The sequence below is a fragment of the Schistocerca serialis genome, chromosome 8 (genome assembly GCF_023864345.2).
Source record: "Schistocerca serialis cubense isolate TAMUIC-IGC-003099 chromosome 8, iqSchSeri2.2, whole genome shotgun sequence".
NCBI lineage: Eukaryota > Metazoa > Arthropoda > Insecta > Orthoptera > Acrididae > Schistocerca > Schistocerca serialis.
Genome location: NC_064645.1, coordinates 265621487 through 265638394, shown reverse-complemented (window position 1 = coordinate 265638394; position 16908 = coordinate 265621487). Strand labels below are relative to the sequence as shown.

Sequence of the window (16908 nt, the reverse complement as noted above, 5' to 3'; positions counted from 1 at the left end):
AAGTGCAATACAGTCTGTTGAATCTGTTACTAATCGTAATGCAGGAAACATGTGAACAGTTGACGGTTGGTATTCATCACTGATAAAAGTTTCTTCCGTTTTAAAACAATTGAGATTCGGTACGTCAAGCTACACTCGAATGCATTTCTTGCATGTTATGGTTCTTTTATAAAACGTATAATAATTACTTAATAATTTCGGAATATTATACGCAGCTAATTTTACAAGATTTAAGTCTCAAATGAGATTTTACTGCTAGTGACGTCGGGACTAGTACTACGGCAGAATGAGCTTCATATATTGCCTTGCCTTATATTGTAGCCGGTAACAATGACGTCTTTGCAAGAATATTAATTGTATTATTTCCTTATTTTATGTTATTTCCTTTAATTTATTCGCTAATTTCCAACAAATCTCGTTCTCTTTTAATTTTTATGAGTTTTTCAATATTAATATGTACGTCTCGTTAAGTTACATGAAATAGAAGCAAACTGTCATGGTATACACATATATTGAAAGAAAATTCCATATACAGCGTATTAACGATATATTTGAAGAGTCCTACCAATGTCGCCAGTGTAACTCAACTGGAGAGTTAAACTGATGACGAATTGAAAATATCTAAACTAGGACAAGATATTATGTTTTCCTTATTTTTTATGACCACGTCAGCTATGATTATCCAAAGTGTGCCAATATTGTTTGCACTAGCAAATCAGACCTCATAAATTAAATAGCAAGCAGATGCTTAATAATTACTACGCTTCCTAGCAATCTCAGTGAGGCGACGTAACAGCGGCTAAGCAAACTTCGTCCAAGCTGATTATTAGCAATAACGCACTAAGAATCACTCACACTTCATAACAAAACCTTTTAATAACATGTAAAAGATATTATTTGTACAATCGAAAGATAATAGCGCAATGGAAATGGTGGGAGCAGAAAGTAACTGGGAATTGAGTGGGTGTGCACGCCAAAAAGGTTTCGATCACATTTATTAACTGCAGACCGGAATACATCAATGTGCATGAGTAAGAGAGAAACGTAAGAAAAATATCCAGTCCTCAGTCCCAAATATGCGTCAGCTTAGTACCTAGCGTAACACGCAAAACGGTAAATATCATGACCTTAATACAACTTTAGCTTTATAGTAACAAGGAGAGCAGAAAAAGTAGACGACAATACCACCAATAGCTATACAAGCAGGAAGGAATGACAAGAAAAATAGAATAGCAAGTTTCTAGCTCAATATCGAGAAATAAACCAACTAGAGTAAACAGGATCCGTTGGCTTAGTAGGCCAGCAGATGAGAAAAAGTTGTTATTACTTTCAATAAAAGAACAAGCCTCGGATTAAAAATACCTAATGTAGACAGCACTTCTTGTATCCCTGGAACGAATGACGGCTCTTTACAGACTGAAAAAAAAAGAAAAAAGAAACACAGGAAGATACACTAAACAGGAACAGAAAACTAGAACCAAAAAAGAAAGACAGAAACAAGTTGAAGGTGGGAACATTAATGTAATAACTTTGACAAGAAAGACTGAAGAGATTGTAGACATGATAGAGAGGAGAAAGATTCGTGTGCTTGTGTTGAGTGAGACCAAGTGGACGGCAAAAACCTCTAAATTCTTGAGAGGTGGATGATAACTATACTAGCAGGGTCACAATAAAGAGGCAAAAACTGAGTGGGGTTTGTGTTTCACAAAGACATTGACTAAGTTACAGATGTGAACTTTGTGAGTGAAAGGATAATTAGATCAAGGGTGATCTTGGGAAAGAATAGTTTTACTATACTCCAAGTGTACACACCCCAGAAAGGGTGGGGTGAGGAAGAAAAAAGGAAATTCCAGGAAGAACTGGAAGACCAAGTAAGAGAAGATAACATTGTAATGAATGGGGATATGAATGCTCAGATGGGCACGGATAGAAATGAATATGAGGAGGTGATGGGCCGTTTTCGATATGGAAGACGAAATGTTGAGGGTGAAGAAATTCTAAATCTATGCATAAAGAATCGTCTTTTAGTGAAGAATACATTCTTCGAGAAACATGATAGCCATGAGATTACTAGACATGGCTGGGATGGAAAATCTAGGACAGTTACAGACTATATACTAACAGACAAACTAATTGGAGGAAAAGTAAAAGACTCTAAAGTCATACAAAGTGAGTACTTGGACAGTAACCACAGGTTGCTAGTAGCTGACCTAAATTGTAAGATAAAAAGTTTGAATGCGGTACAAAGAATACCAAAAATTGAGGAGCGGAAGATGAAAGAAGAAGAAAATAAGAAAAGTTTCCAAAATCTAGTAGCACAAAAATTGCCAAAAACTGAAAGGGACAGTGAGGAGGAAGAGTGGATCCTATTTAAAACATCAATAGTTAACAGTGCTTTGCAGATATGTGGCAAAACAAAGAGTAAAATGAGAGACAAACAAACCAGTTGGTGGGACAGTAGAGTAAAAGACGCAAATAAATATCGTAATATGGCAAGGAAAAACATGGAGTTTGAAAAAAGAAATCACAACCAGGTGCTGGTGCCAAAAGATGAACACAAGGTGAAAACACTGGAGAAGGATTACCAACGAAAGAAACTCCAAGCAAAGAGAATTGTGAAAGAAGAAAAGGAGAAGAGTTGGGAAATATTCATCCAGGAGCTAGATCAGGAGAGCAAAGGGAACCAAGAACTGTTATATAGGTTAATGAAAAGTAAAACATCTGATAGAGAGGACATACAAGCGATTGAAATAGAAGATGGGGATATTATCAGGGACATGGAAGATATCAGAGAAGAGATGAAGAATTATTCTGAAATCTTATTGAATGGGGAGGTGCACAAGAAAGTGACACCGAAGTCATTGAATTAGTTGAGGAGCGGGATCCAATCTCTTGGTTAGAAACTGAGAATTCCGTGAAACAGATGAAAAGTGGGAAGGCAGCTCGAGTACATGAGCTGACAGCGGATATGATTAAAGCTGCAGGAATCCATGGAATAGAATGGTTACACCAGGTGATGGGGGTGATATAGAAAGAAAAAAAAAGTGCCAGATGAATGGCAAAAAGGAATTATAGTACCATTGTTCATGAACGGTAGTAGACAGAAATGCATCAACTACCGCGGAATCACACTGTTATCATACTGCCTTAAGACAATCGAAAAGTCATAGAAAAAAGATTGCGGAAACTTCTAGAACACAAGTTAGAGGAACAACTGCATGGGTTCAGAAGTAAGAGGGGAACAATAGATCTCATTTTCTCCCACTGTCAGTTAATATAGAAGTATTGGGAAGAAGGAAGGGACTTAATAGTAGTATTTGTGGATGTGGAAAAAGCATATGACAGTGTACCAAGGGATAAAATATGGAAATGTTCTTCATTCATTAATTTAAAAAGTCCAGATGCTGTACAGTGTGAGAGCAGTGTACAGGTAGGAGGTGGAATATCAAAATATTTTAAGACAAAGAGAGGTGTTCAGCAAGGCAGTTCGCTCTCGCCTTTACTCTTCATTACACTTACGCACACAATCATGAAAGAAATCAAGGAAGAAGAAAATGAAGATCTCAATGCTTTTGTTTCTGCTGATGATTGAAGGTTCAGAGAAGACTAGATTACTGGAACACAAAATGTAAAAAATTCAAGTTAACTGTGAGTAGGTACAAGACAGTGGCAATGAAGACGAGCAGGACACCCACACCTTATAACATCATACTGGAGGGGGAGAAGGTTGAATGTGTGAAAAGCTTCAATTATCTGCTTAGTATCATATCAGGCAATGGAAGTTCCAAACTAGAAGTCTTAAACAGGACAACAAAACGATTTTTCCACCAACCACGAAATCTAATCTAGGAAAAGGAAGTCCCACCAAGAGCCAATCTGACCATTTACAAACCTCCTGTCAATCATGATGTGTAGTCGAGACGCCTCTGTCGTAAATAAGAGAGAAAGTCAAATACAAGCATGTGAGATGAAGTTCCTTACGTCAGCTCTACAAAAATCTAGGAGAGACAGAGTCAGGAATGATTATGTAAGGAGAGACCTGCAGGTGACATTGACTTCAGAGGAGAGGACGAGTGCCTTGAGATTGAAGTGGTGCGGTCATGTGAAGCGAATGCAGCCGACTTGAACTCCACGCCAGTATTTGGAGATGGAGGTACCAGGAAGAAGACCAATTGGGCAGCCTAGAATGAGATGGACAGACCAGGTTAAGGAAGATGTCTAGAGAAGTAACAAGGGATGTAGTGGAGAGGGAAATGCTGTACAAGAACAGAAATCAATAGAGGCATATCGTTCACCAAGTATCTACTTGGCTCGCTAGAAGTAAATCCTGATGATGATGATGATAGAGTAAACAAACCAAAGCCCCAAAAACTATTATAAATAAAACTAACAAAAGTTAATCATGAACTTATACTTAAAAGCGCATAGAAGCAATAAAAGAACTGGCCACAGGACAAAATTAACTAGACCAGTAGTTTATCAAGATCAGTAACAGAAGTCACAAGATAAAAGCAGTTAATAACCCTTAGGATTTTATTCACGCAAAACCTTCTCTTACTGAAACTTATTTCAGGTAATAACATTAGGCCTTAGAGCAACCCTTCTGTTTTGGTAGTATAACAACTGGCACAGCATAAGCTGAAACACAGCCAGACACTGGTGTCTGTACAATCAAAATTTTATGTCGAGCACAACCAACATAGCATTCTTCTTGTATACCACCATTCAAGAGCACACATAGTAGCTAGTATCAGCCTGGGTTCTGTCGTCATGACCTTCTCTGAAGCTAAGACCGTCGGCTCGCCCATGCCTTGTGTTGATAACATGTCACTGCTAACTCGGGATCAACTCCACCCTGCCGCCTCCTTTATTGCTGTGTCTTGAGCAGCTGATTTCGGACTCAGCTGCTTCCTTCTTGCTGTCTTTTGTCACTGGATTTTTGAATATTGTTTGATTCCTTTAACTTCCCATACTAATGACAATAGCGGCTGCTCAGAACTTCTATGAGAATGGGTTGTTATCACTGGCTTCTAGCAGGAAAGCAGCACCTATCATCCCAGCCGCTACTGCTCGCCAGTCAGTTCCCTCAGCCAGTCACTCCAGGATGTAAACAATTCCAGTTGATGTGCCACTCGAGGCCTGGTGATGGAAGCAATGTCTTGTCCTAGTACTGTTGCCCACAGCCCCCAGAAGCTAGCTCCAAGTGGTTACTGTTTCATTGTCCGACGCCAGAGCGTTCTCTTCTGTAACTCATGGCCACTCATTGACTCGCTGCATCTCCTAAGTGGGAAGGAATCACCAGTGCTAGCACCAACTAGCAAGTCGGAGGAACTTAAATACGTCAAGAAACTGTCACAGCACTGAACACTGTGAAGTATGTCTGTGGATCTATTTTACCATTATCAGGAAGAATACAGAAGGCCAAGTGCAAAGATATTTCAAAACATTGCACATTCCTCTGGAAAGAATAGTGAAAGGGGAAAGCCGTAGTTAAAAGTAAATGTTAAAGTACACAGAATAATTGCTCTCTAGGAATTAAAGTATTGTCACAGTAAATAACACGCGACGAAAAAGGACTGATGCCCATGTAAAGAAACTGCAGGAGTGGATCACAAAGTGAATTGCACCAGGACCTCGATGAGCCATTTCACATTATCGGCCACACTAAGTTATGATCGAGCTATCATTCATTCCATATATGTGAACGCCGGACAGAGTAAGAGAGGGCAGTCTCAGAGTGAGATAGAGGTGGGTAGAGAGAAAAAAATGATGCTCTGGTAGTAACTGTGGTCACCGACTGAGAGCATGCTGCTGTGAGACCAGCCATTCCTCTGCAAACATAAACATAGGCAAGTGTCTGGACTCGGCGATTGGAGGCCATGTGGCAGCAGCGCCACAGACCTGGATTAAGGTGCATGGATTTGCAATGCATCTACCCTGAATTATTAACACTGAAGTTGTTGATTGACCGTAGTGTGTAATCAAACAGTACGTGAACATTGAGAATATTCAAGAGCTGTTGTGAAGATTTAAAACAATGGCGCCGATGTCGTATCACACCAGTAGGAACAACTTATATTCAAGAACATAATTGAATTTTATTATGGAGTTGTTCCTGTACAAGTGCAATCTATCCACCAAAGAATTACTGCGCTCAATTGGTAATAATTCACTGAAACTTTTAGTAAGACAAACTGCTCTGAACTCTGAGACTTTTTCAGTAATACACTTAATTAATATTCTTAATATTTGCAGCCATTTTCCTCAGTTGCTAATAATAACTTCAGTTATGTTTTATCATGAAGATAACAAAACTTCTGTCTTTGCAACTGAAAATTTATTCTTGAGTGCCAGACAAGCTCCAGTTACTAACGTTAGTCATCTTCAGTGGTCTATAATACACATAAATTTATTTATCATGCATATTCTAACGTGAGATATGTTGTGATTCTATGACATTTTCTTTGGAGCTTGTAACGCTACCTCCCTGCTCGGACGTACGTTAGCTCTATAAAGCCTGTACTGTAATACGTTCACGGGCTTCACCTTATAAACAAGGATTTTAGTACATAAGTTGACCGCATGTACCTAATGGAAGCAGTATCGGACTTATACTCAGTCAATAACTACAGTGATGCATCAAGCAAATGTAAAGTATAATTACTCTTTCGCATGGACAAGAAGTACACACAGTAGATACTACCTATAATTAACAATTCGGTCGCCAGCCTACTTAGGCAATGAGTGAGTTTTTCCTTGTACAAGTGGGTGCATGTACAAGCATAGTAACACGTAGTAATGATGCGTTATATGGCAAGGTTTGGAACCGGAAAAATCCACTGAACTAAAATTTTCTCCTTTTGTACTAATTTGGACGAGCTAAATTTACACAACACCACACAGCAATGATTACTACGAACTGCATTTTGTATATTGATCACACTGGAATCGGGCATAGATTGCCCTAGCATCGACAATTTTGAAAGTACACACACAATGTCACTATTAAGGGTGGAACACACTAATACACTTAGAATTAATATAGAATTTAGCTTAACTGGTCAAATCCGATCAACACATTTCAAGGTTTGAAAGAATGGACAAGAGAAGGGGAGGGCCCTGAAACTGTTATGGTCATTGTAATGAAACTATTAAGTACTGAAGGCAAATTAACACTCAAAATTGTCAATCTATGGATAACTACTCTTTTGTCTTATTTCTGAATAATTTAACTGTCATTATTTCTGTCTCAAATTAATTAAATAATATCGCTAACTCAATTCAGAAAAACTCTCTTCCAATTTAGTCATACTTTTGTTCTTTACCAACATTTGCAATAACACACAGAACTTTAAACTTCTTTATTGCACAGATTAATCTGCTGATAATTTTCGTTAACACTAACATTAAACTTTCAGTTCAGGATACTCGGGTTGTACAATACGAGGTAAGGACCCTGTCTAGGACAGTGATCAGGATCAGTAATGGCTAAGGCAATTCTGGTAAAAGTCACGTTATTATTGAACAGTTAGAAACAGTTTCGACACTGGTCCACACAGATACACTTCTAAAGATGAAATAAATGTTTGACCTGTGCCCGGCGGTTGGCGGGCAGCGAGATAGCGGGCAGCACGGCACACATACAAGCACGGCTAAGGCTCACACAACATCGGCACTTTCCATCTTCTTAGCGTCGTAATCTTTCCAATTTTGTGCCTCAGAATATAGCCATGCCAAGTAGTCGTCGGAATCGGTTCATCCGAGGCTCAATGGAATCCACTTTTCCTGGGTAGCCTCCTCGGTACAGTACGTGTTCGTCTGACCGATGCCCAACTCCGACTGTTGCTCGCCTCCAACTGTTATACTGAGCCCGTTGTGTCGAACCGCGCCAGTGTGCGTTTTCCCGCCTCGCCTGCCTCCACCTTTTCCCGCTCCCCTACAGGTAGGGTATTCACCACAGGTTTTCTACTTCACATATCCTAATGCATTACCTACGTATGGACCAAGTGTATAAATTGCAATTTTCACATCTTACAATAGTTTTAACATTAAATACACTTCCCTTTGATTACCACATTATTTGAAATCTAACATAAATAATAATATTCATTTCAAAAGTTGCTCACAGTTTCTTTAACATCACGATACGAGCCGAAAAAGAAGTTCAAAACATTGCTTACATTAATTTATCTAAATTCATAAAGAAAAAAAATTATTATATGTACAGTTGTCGTTACAAGCTAGCTGTTTCCGTTTACAGATATATGTTGTGTTTTTTCACTTGCATTCGTTCTTTGTGACCTGTTCATTCAGCCATTGTTATTCTGTATGTGCTCTGAACAGATGGTATAGGTTCGTTAGAGTAAATACTTATTTGCTCATAGCCTATACTGCAGAAAATTGGATATGTCTGCACTACTCTTAGTCACATGCTGTAGAGTTGTCTGAAGGTCATAGGAACTGACTCAAGGATCCTGCAAGAAAGGAGTGGGGTGTACTGGTGGGAATGGAGAAGGGGTGGGTTGTGATGCACGGTCACATGTGTGTGTAAATTTTGTTATTTACTTAGTTATTTATTTTTAAATTAATTATTTAATTTTATTTTCCTTTTTTCCGTTTTTTAATTAAGTTCTCACAACAGAAGGTGGATTACTTTGAATATTGGTCTTCTGGTGTCCCTCTTTTGGCCATTGAGAAATTTTTCATTATTATCTGTGGCCTTCTGTATCTAATTTTCTTTATATAGAGTGAGCAATCCCTTTCTTTTGTTGTTACAGCATAACCCTGCCATGTCTGTTTTTATCCCAGAGTGTTGGTGACTTTTATTTTGTGTTCAGGATATGTGGAGTGAATACACTCACACTTCAGTGGGCTTATATGTTCTCCATACATGACAGTAAAATCTCTTGCAGTCACACCAATACATTTATTGTTGCAGTTGTTACATGATAATTCATATATACCTGAATTCTTGCATTTATATTTCTTTTCTAACACAATTAGTAGCTGTTTTTATATTGTGTTATTTTTCTTGAAGGATATATTGATTCCTTTGTTTTATTTTTGAAGATTTTGTACGTTTTGCACGTGAACTGGTTGTAGTATGGAAACGATGTTCTAGTTTTTGTTGAGAGCTGTCTTTTGTAGTGTGAGTGTAAATTGTGGATTATCGTTATTTGTTGATTTATTTTGATTACTTTTAATTTTGCTGTATCCTGTTTGTCTTTTCTTTTCTGGAGAAGTAATCCATGCCACAAATAATATGAGAGTGTATTATGACCTCTCCAAACAAGAAATACTGAGGCCTACAACACACTATATAAAATAAAAAAGAAAGAGTGCTGTAGTTTCATCAGAGAAACTAAAGCATCATTCATCGGGATGTCTATAGATAAGGGAAAGAACTACTCAAAAGGTTTATGTTCTTTCATTAATGAAGAGAGAGGAAAAGTAACAAATCCGGCGGAGGACATCTGCCCACTGATGAGTGGGAAAAGCAACGCAAACTCTCTAGAAATAGACAATATTTTTAACAGATATTATATTACTGTAGCAGATGAAGTAATAAGATAAAATAAAACAAATTCTGTAAGTAAATTGTTAAACCCCCCACATACAAATCATACTATGGTTTTCATACCTACAACAGATACAGAAGTGTCAAAACCAATTAAACAACCTAAAATTAAACATTCATCTGGCTTGGACGGTGTCACATCACATCTCATAAAGGAATACAGAGAAGGAATATTAAAACCATTGACACACATGCTGAATACTGCGATAGAAAAAGGTATATGTCCAGATTCACTAAAAGTAAGTAAAGTCAAGCCAATATTTAAGAAAGGGAACGGGAATGAATTAGGAAATTACAGGCCAATATCATTGATCTCAACTTTTTCTGAAATCTATGAAATGATAATAAAGAATAGAATTGTAAATTTTGTAACGAAGTACAGTATACTGCATTCATCACAACATGGTTTCAGAGAAGGGAAGTCAACAAAAACAGCATCAACAGATATAATTGACCACATTCTTAATTTACTTGACAGGCAACAAAAGACTTGTGGGATTTTTATGGACCTATCTAAGGCACTTGATTGTGTGAACCACACAAAATTAATGATGTCATTATATCAGTATGGAATTAGAGGAAAATGCTACAACATACTTAAATCATACATTACAAATAGGAACCAATGCATGCAAATCAGACATCCTAGTGCTGAAAATATAACAAACTACATCAGAATTGAAACTTCCTGGCAGATTGAAACTGTGTGCTGGACCGAGACTGGAACTTGGGACCTTTGCCTTTCGCAGGCAAGTGCTCTACCAACTGAGATACACAGGCACGACTCACGCCTCTTCCCCACAGCTTTACTTCTGCCAGTGCCTTGTCTCCTACCTTCCAAATCTAACAGAAGCTCTTCTGCAAACCTTGTAGAACTAGCACTCCTGAAAGAAAGGATATTGCGGAGACATGGCGTAGCCACAGCCTGGGGGATGTTTCCAGAATGAGATTTTCACTCTGCAGCGGAGTGTGCACTGACATGAAACTTCCTGGCAGATTAAAACTGTGTGCCAGACCGAGACTCGAACTAGGGACCTTAGAGAACTTGCCAACAAAAGGCAAAGGTCCCAAGTTTGAGTCTCGGTCTGGCACCCAGTTTTATCTGCCAAAAAGTTTCATATCAGTGCACACTCCACTGCAGAGTGAAAATCTCATTCTGGCTACATCAGAATTGGAAATAGTTAAACATGGTGTGCCGCAAGGGTCGGTGTTTGGGCCAATACTATTTATACTCTACATAAATGACTTCCCTACCTATATAAATCAGAAACTTGTAATGTATGCTGATGACACAATAATCATTTGCACAGCTGACACAAAGGTGGAGCTTGAGAAGGAAGCACTCCTGAATATCGATAATGCAAATAAATATTTCACCCAAAACAACCTGTTTATGTATTGGTCTAAAACAATAAATGTAGTATGTCAGACCAAGCATAGTGAAAATTATAATACCAATGTTAATATAAATGGAAAGACTATTAAAGAAGTAACCAGCACAAACATTCTAGGAGCTATAATAGACAAACATTTGGTATGGGGGGGGGGGGGGGGAACACATAGATGCACTGTGTAAAAAGATAAACAAACATATCTTCATCATGTATAAAAAAGCTAAGATTGAGGATGATAAAGTCCTCAGATCAATGTATTATGGACTTGTCTTCCCACATTTGTCTTATTCAGTTCATATATGGGGAAGAGCACAATATGGCTACTTAAAAAGAATATTCACAATTCAGCAAAGGGCAGTGAGATGCATTGCAAAAATACCACCAAGGCAGACCTGTATGCAAAGTTTTGTACACTATAAAATTATGACATTATATTCACTGTACATATACCAAAGCATAATGGCGGTAAGGTCAAGCAATAAACAGCTCCTAAATAAAGATGTACAGAAACACAGTACAAGAGGAAATGAAAATTACTACACGATAAACAGAAATCTAAAACTGTCTATGACTGTCCCTGAAGAAGCAGGCAAAAGGGTTTTTAATAAACTCCCCAAAATCATTAAAAGAGAAACAGACCTAAAATGTTTTAAAAATCAATTGCAACTATATATCACAGAGAAATGTACATACAGTTGGATTGAATACTAAGATCGTGTTTAAATATGTTATGTCATTACAGAAATGTACCTTTAAAGATTATCATTTCTGTATGCTGTTTGGATTTGTGTGTATATATAATGTGAAACATGTAATACCTTTTTATGCTTATTGACTATTTCTGTTTAATTATTTGTTTCATTTATATATAATGAAATCAAGTCTGATGTTAATAGCCTATTGTATGACACACCCAATACTCTCAGCTGGATTTTCAGCTGGAGTCCATGGGTAAACAATAAATAAATAAATAAAATAAATACATGAAATGGTGTTGTGGAGTTTTTGCCCTGTGATGCTGCTGTATCCATTGTTTCACGCTACGTTAATGATTATGTTTAGTTCTTCTTGATAATTCCTTTTGTTTCGAGACATTTTGAGAATGTGGTTGGTTTGATTCCGGGGGATTAATCATGTCTGTTGCTGTTTCCTTTCTGAAATTGTTGAAGCCAAATCTACTGTTGCATATTATGAATGTGACGTCGAGGTAAAGTGCTGCCACTTCTATGCATTTCTGTTTCTGTGATGTCTAAATGTTGTGGTGTATGTTGCTTATTCATCTGCATAAATTGTTTATATGTTCCTGTAGTTCATCTATGAGGCTTATTCTATCATTTAATTTTTTTGTTTCTATTATTTCTGCAAGTATGTGATACATACGGCTATTTTCCAATATGTATGAGACTGGACTTCCCATTAGCAACCATTATTTCTGTAAATAGGGAAACTGGAATGATCACTTTTATGATTTAAGTAAGTCTTAGGAATTAATGGGTCTCCTGTCAATTGATCTCTTATAGTATCATTTGTATCATCAAATGGGACTGAAGTGTTCATGTCTTTCATAACAAAGGATATAAGTTCTTCAGTTGATAGGATGTGTGTGTATTTCATATTTTCAATTAATTCTAAAGAGTTTTTTATACTTGTGTCATTAAATAGTTTTTATGTTGGGTGAGGTGTATATGTGCGGACTTAGCCATGTGATGTGTGGGAGCGCACTTGAAATTAATGTGGTTCATAAGTATTTCATCATTATTTATTTTGGGTTGGCTTTTGAGCCTTGCTCTTGTTGGATATTTTTTACCGTGTTTTGTTCCTGTTCTTTCTCAGTATGACTTTGATTTCTTTTAGTGTGTTTTTCGCTTATGTCAGAAACCGATAAGACAGTTTCGGACATGTCTGAAAGAACAGCTACCATGTTGATCCAGCAGCCACCACGATTACGACGCAAAGGAATTACAGACATTAACTGCGAGTGGGCATTCGTTTAAATCAATGGAGAAGGTTGAAAACTTGGACCGGAAATGGATTTGAACCCACGTCTCCCGCTTCATAGGCAGGCAAGGGTGATCAATGACCTCTTCAGTGTGGATGCACATCAGGCTCGAACTCTTACGAGAATCCACGAGATGCCGCGAGTGCTGACCGTAATGGGCAATGTGCACTACATTCTTTGGTGTGGCTAGGTGAAGAATTTGGATCTGCTGGGAGGCGTGCTACAATAGTCTGTGCAGCTCGATGATAACTGTGTTGGATAGCGCATTGGTCAGCACAACTGTCTAGTAAGCAGGATACCTGGGTTCGAGTCCCAGTATGGGTAAATTTTTAACCTTCCCCTCTGGTTTAAATCAATGTCTACTCACAGCCAAGTTTTTGTATAGAACATCACTTCAGACACTTGCATGTCCATAACCTACATCATTATCCAGCTGCGGAAAAGGGACCTACAGTCTAACTAGGAATGAGAACCACGTGTCATTCCTGAGATTCATTGTTGAACGCCAAAGGTATAATAAAGGCAGACTGAAAATTTCCATGGTCCGGTCGGCGTTAGATCCTCCGACCTGTCAGTTTCCAGACATGCTTTTTGTCACTAGGAATTCGGCAGTGACATTTTTCACTATAAATTCTATATTGAAAGTGATCAAGAGCTCAAACATACCACCGAAAGGCGTAAAGGCCAAAAATACTATCACCACCACGCTGAAGACTGCACATATCACTTCTCCACACTGCAGAACTAATCATCTCCAGAAACGACGTCGTAATACACTGACACGACAAAAATTATGACCTGTTACTTAACAGTGTGTAGATCCACCTTTGGAACAATGGTTATGAGTGCAAGTATGTAACATCACATGTTAGCGCACACGTTTTTGGTCACTTAGTTGTCACTCAGTAGCGCCCCCGATGAGCACCTCCTGCTTCTGATCAGGCGACTTTTGTGACCAAGGTATCAATGTAATTTCACTATCATGCTCCTCAAACTACTGTAGAACGACTCTGAGCTTGTGACAGGGACAATTATGTAGTTGCACGATTCCATCGCTATCGTACATTGGTTACTGGGTCACCTGTCCAGAATGCCACCTGGCGTCATTCAGTAGAGCAGAATGAAGTGGTCTTAGTGTTTTCCTTCCCCTTGTAACATGGTCTTCAGGATTTACTATAAAAGATGTTGATTAATTGATAACATAATCACGAATAAATTGGACAACCGACGCCCTGTTACACCGAAATTTCAATACGCGTGGTAATAATATCAGACAACTGAATGTCTTACAGTACATTGGTAACTAAAATTAAACAATATAGTGTCGACCAATGGAAGTTCGACGTGGAGTTTTAACGACGAGTCATGTTGCATATAAGTATCACGTAATAATTTGGTAACTTAATAACTACAATAATCATTTGTACCATCTTACATATACATTAAAATACTATCTGTGGAGCAACTAATAAAACTATTTAAACACATAACGTGATGAAGTTCCTGGAGTGAATACTTCACTGCAACGGCAGAGACGATGTGGTTGTAATGAAACTTTAAACGTGAGAGCCGAAATATGTTGTGATGAATGGTTGTGAAAATAGTTAATAAAAGGAATCAGTTGCCTGTACTGTCTTTAATTGTAACTTTTGCAATGTGAACTCAAACTGTTAGTGAGAATCTTGGTTCAAATAGCTCTAAGCACTATGGGACTTAACATCTGAAGTCATCAGTCTCCTAGACTTACAACTACTTAAACCTAACTAACCTAAGGGCATCACACACATCCATGCCCGTGGCAGGATACGAACCCGCGACCGCAGTGACAGCGCGGTTCCAGACTGTAGTGCCTAGAACCGCTCGGCCTCTCCGGCCGGTGTCCTTATCATTCCTTGTTCCTTTAACTACCATGTTACGTCAATAATTGCGTAGTGGCACACCCCTTCTTGTAATATGTCCATATCAGCCACATCATTAATAGGCATCCATATATGTTTCATCTATTATCATAGAATGCCCACTCTTCACACAGACGTCATGCTATTATCACGACCAGCCGACTGCCACAGTCTACTATTCTCAAAGTTGTTACGATACAGAAAGTATCTGCCTAACTAGTGCAATTTTTGTACAAGGACATTAAACATATTTAATTTGTTTGCTTTCAACACACATTCTACTCTTTAATGTAGATTAACTTTTGAAGCAATTGACTGCACAAAAAGTATCATTCGAAAATGGTGAAGTGTTGAGATAGAAATTACGATATTTATGCAAATAGTTCCTCATATTACTAATAGCTGGAGTTGTTGGTTACAGTCTCAGAACACTGCCACATAGATTGAAATATTCCAGATGTATTGTATAATGAAATTAATACACTCACAAATAGAATTTCTCCTGCGCTTTTATGTTTTGCAAGTGAGTGATTTTAAATGTATGATACTGTTGTCACATAAATGTGTCATTACACAGAATGTTGTAATTTCAAAGTATCCAGCTCTCTTTACTCTCTTAAATATGTGGCTAAGTATTCTCCCAGCAAACCTAAACTGGCCATCTTTATCCATCCATTAATACGTCCCTCAACTGATCTCTGTAAGGGAAATTCACGTTTTTTTATCTTCTTACGTTTACATTCCCACTTTGTTGTATGTAAAATCTGTGTTATGTAGAGAAGGTACTTACACGCCGCGACGGTTAAATGAATAATAATAATAAGTAAATAGCTTACTGTTGACGATGAACTCGAATACCTACATTCATAAAGCCGTTTTCAAAGAACTACGTAATAATTATTGGTAAACCATCATTAACAACGTGTCCCGTTGCTTTTTTCCCTAATGGGATTTACTATAATACTAGTATCGTTTGCAAAAAGCACCATTTCTGCTCGTTGAATTTTAAATAGAAGGTCATTAACATATATAAGGAATATTAGTGAACGCAAACTCGAACCCTGGGGATTCCCTTTCTGTTGTCTCGCCAGTCAGCAAAATTTTGTATCCTTCCAGCACGGTCAGAATCATTTCGCACAACGTCTTTCCAGTTCTGTTTGTTAAGTTTGATTCAAATCACTTGTGTGTAAAGCCATAAATTGAGTTGTTCAGAGGTGTAACATGATCTACACAATGAAATGCCTTCGAAATATCACAAAATCACGAACTAGTTATATTTTATTATTTAAGACTTGTAATATTCGGTGGGTGAATCTGCAAATATAACTCTCAATGGAATAACGTTTGTGCAATCCAAACTGTGATATGCTATGGAGATTGTGACTATTTAAATGTGTTAGTATTGACAGATGTGTAGGTAATATCAAGAGTATTCCAAGGTAGTGTTATACTACTGCTACTATACAGGGTGTAAGTGATATAAGAGTAGATATTTCAAGTGATGACTGAGGACAGTGTAGTGAAGAACAATACGTCAGTATGCACTTCATTTTCGAACTAATAGTTATACCTTTAACAAGCAGTGTTTTTTTAGGTTAGTTATTACTTCCAAATAGTCTCGGCACAAAAAAGACATTAAAGTCTATTTTCCGTTGGGCAGTAGGACGGGTACTGAAGTGAGGATGTGTAGAGGCAAAAGGCAAGTCTATTCTGAGAGGCTTATTTCACTTTGTGATGCAGTTACGACCATGCAGAAAACTCTAGGTAGGAAATTATGTGACGTGTTTGTGGGAAGACAATTAGACGCAGAGAAGAAGCAACTTACTTACTCCAGTCAGTAGGCCTACATATAAAGGAACAAGTGATCACAGTGGCTGTATTATACCTGTAACACCCTGTGTATTATAACATCAAGTCCACAATCATCGCCAAAGTCAGAGACAGGGTCGTCACTGATGAACACAAAGCACTGAAATCCCGTTTAATACTTACACCATATTAAAGCCAGTCGGAAATGAACTGGATGGAGAGTTTACCTAT

General features: G+C 37.9%; 1 protein-coding gene across 1 annotated transcript; it reads left to right on the top strand.

Moving 5' to 3' along the window:
* The first annotated feature begins 1949 nt into the window (after positions 1–1949).
* Positions 1950–2870, top strand: LOC126416963 (uncharacterized). Its single transcript, XM_050084844.1, has one exon. The coding sequence runs from the start codon at positions 1950–1952 to the stop codon at positions 2868–2870; it is 921 nt and encodes a 306-aa protein (XP_049940801.1).
* The last annotated feature ends 14038 nt before the right edge of the window (positions 2871–16908 follow it).

Excerpts from the sequence above, each read along its gene's own strand:
- LOC126416963 (XM_050084844.1), top strand. The coding sequence starts at position 1,950 with ATGGGCCGTTTTCGATATGGAAGACGAAATGTTGAGGGTGAAGAAATT.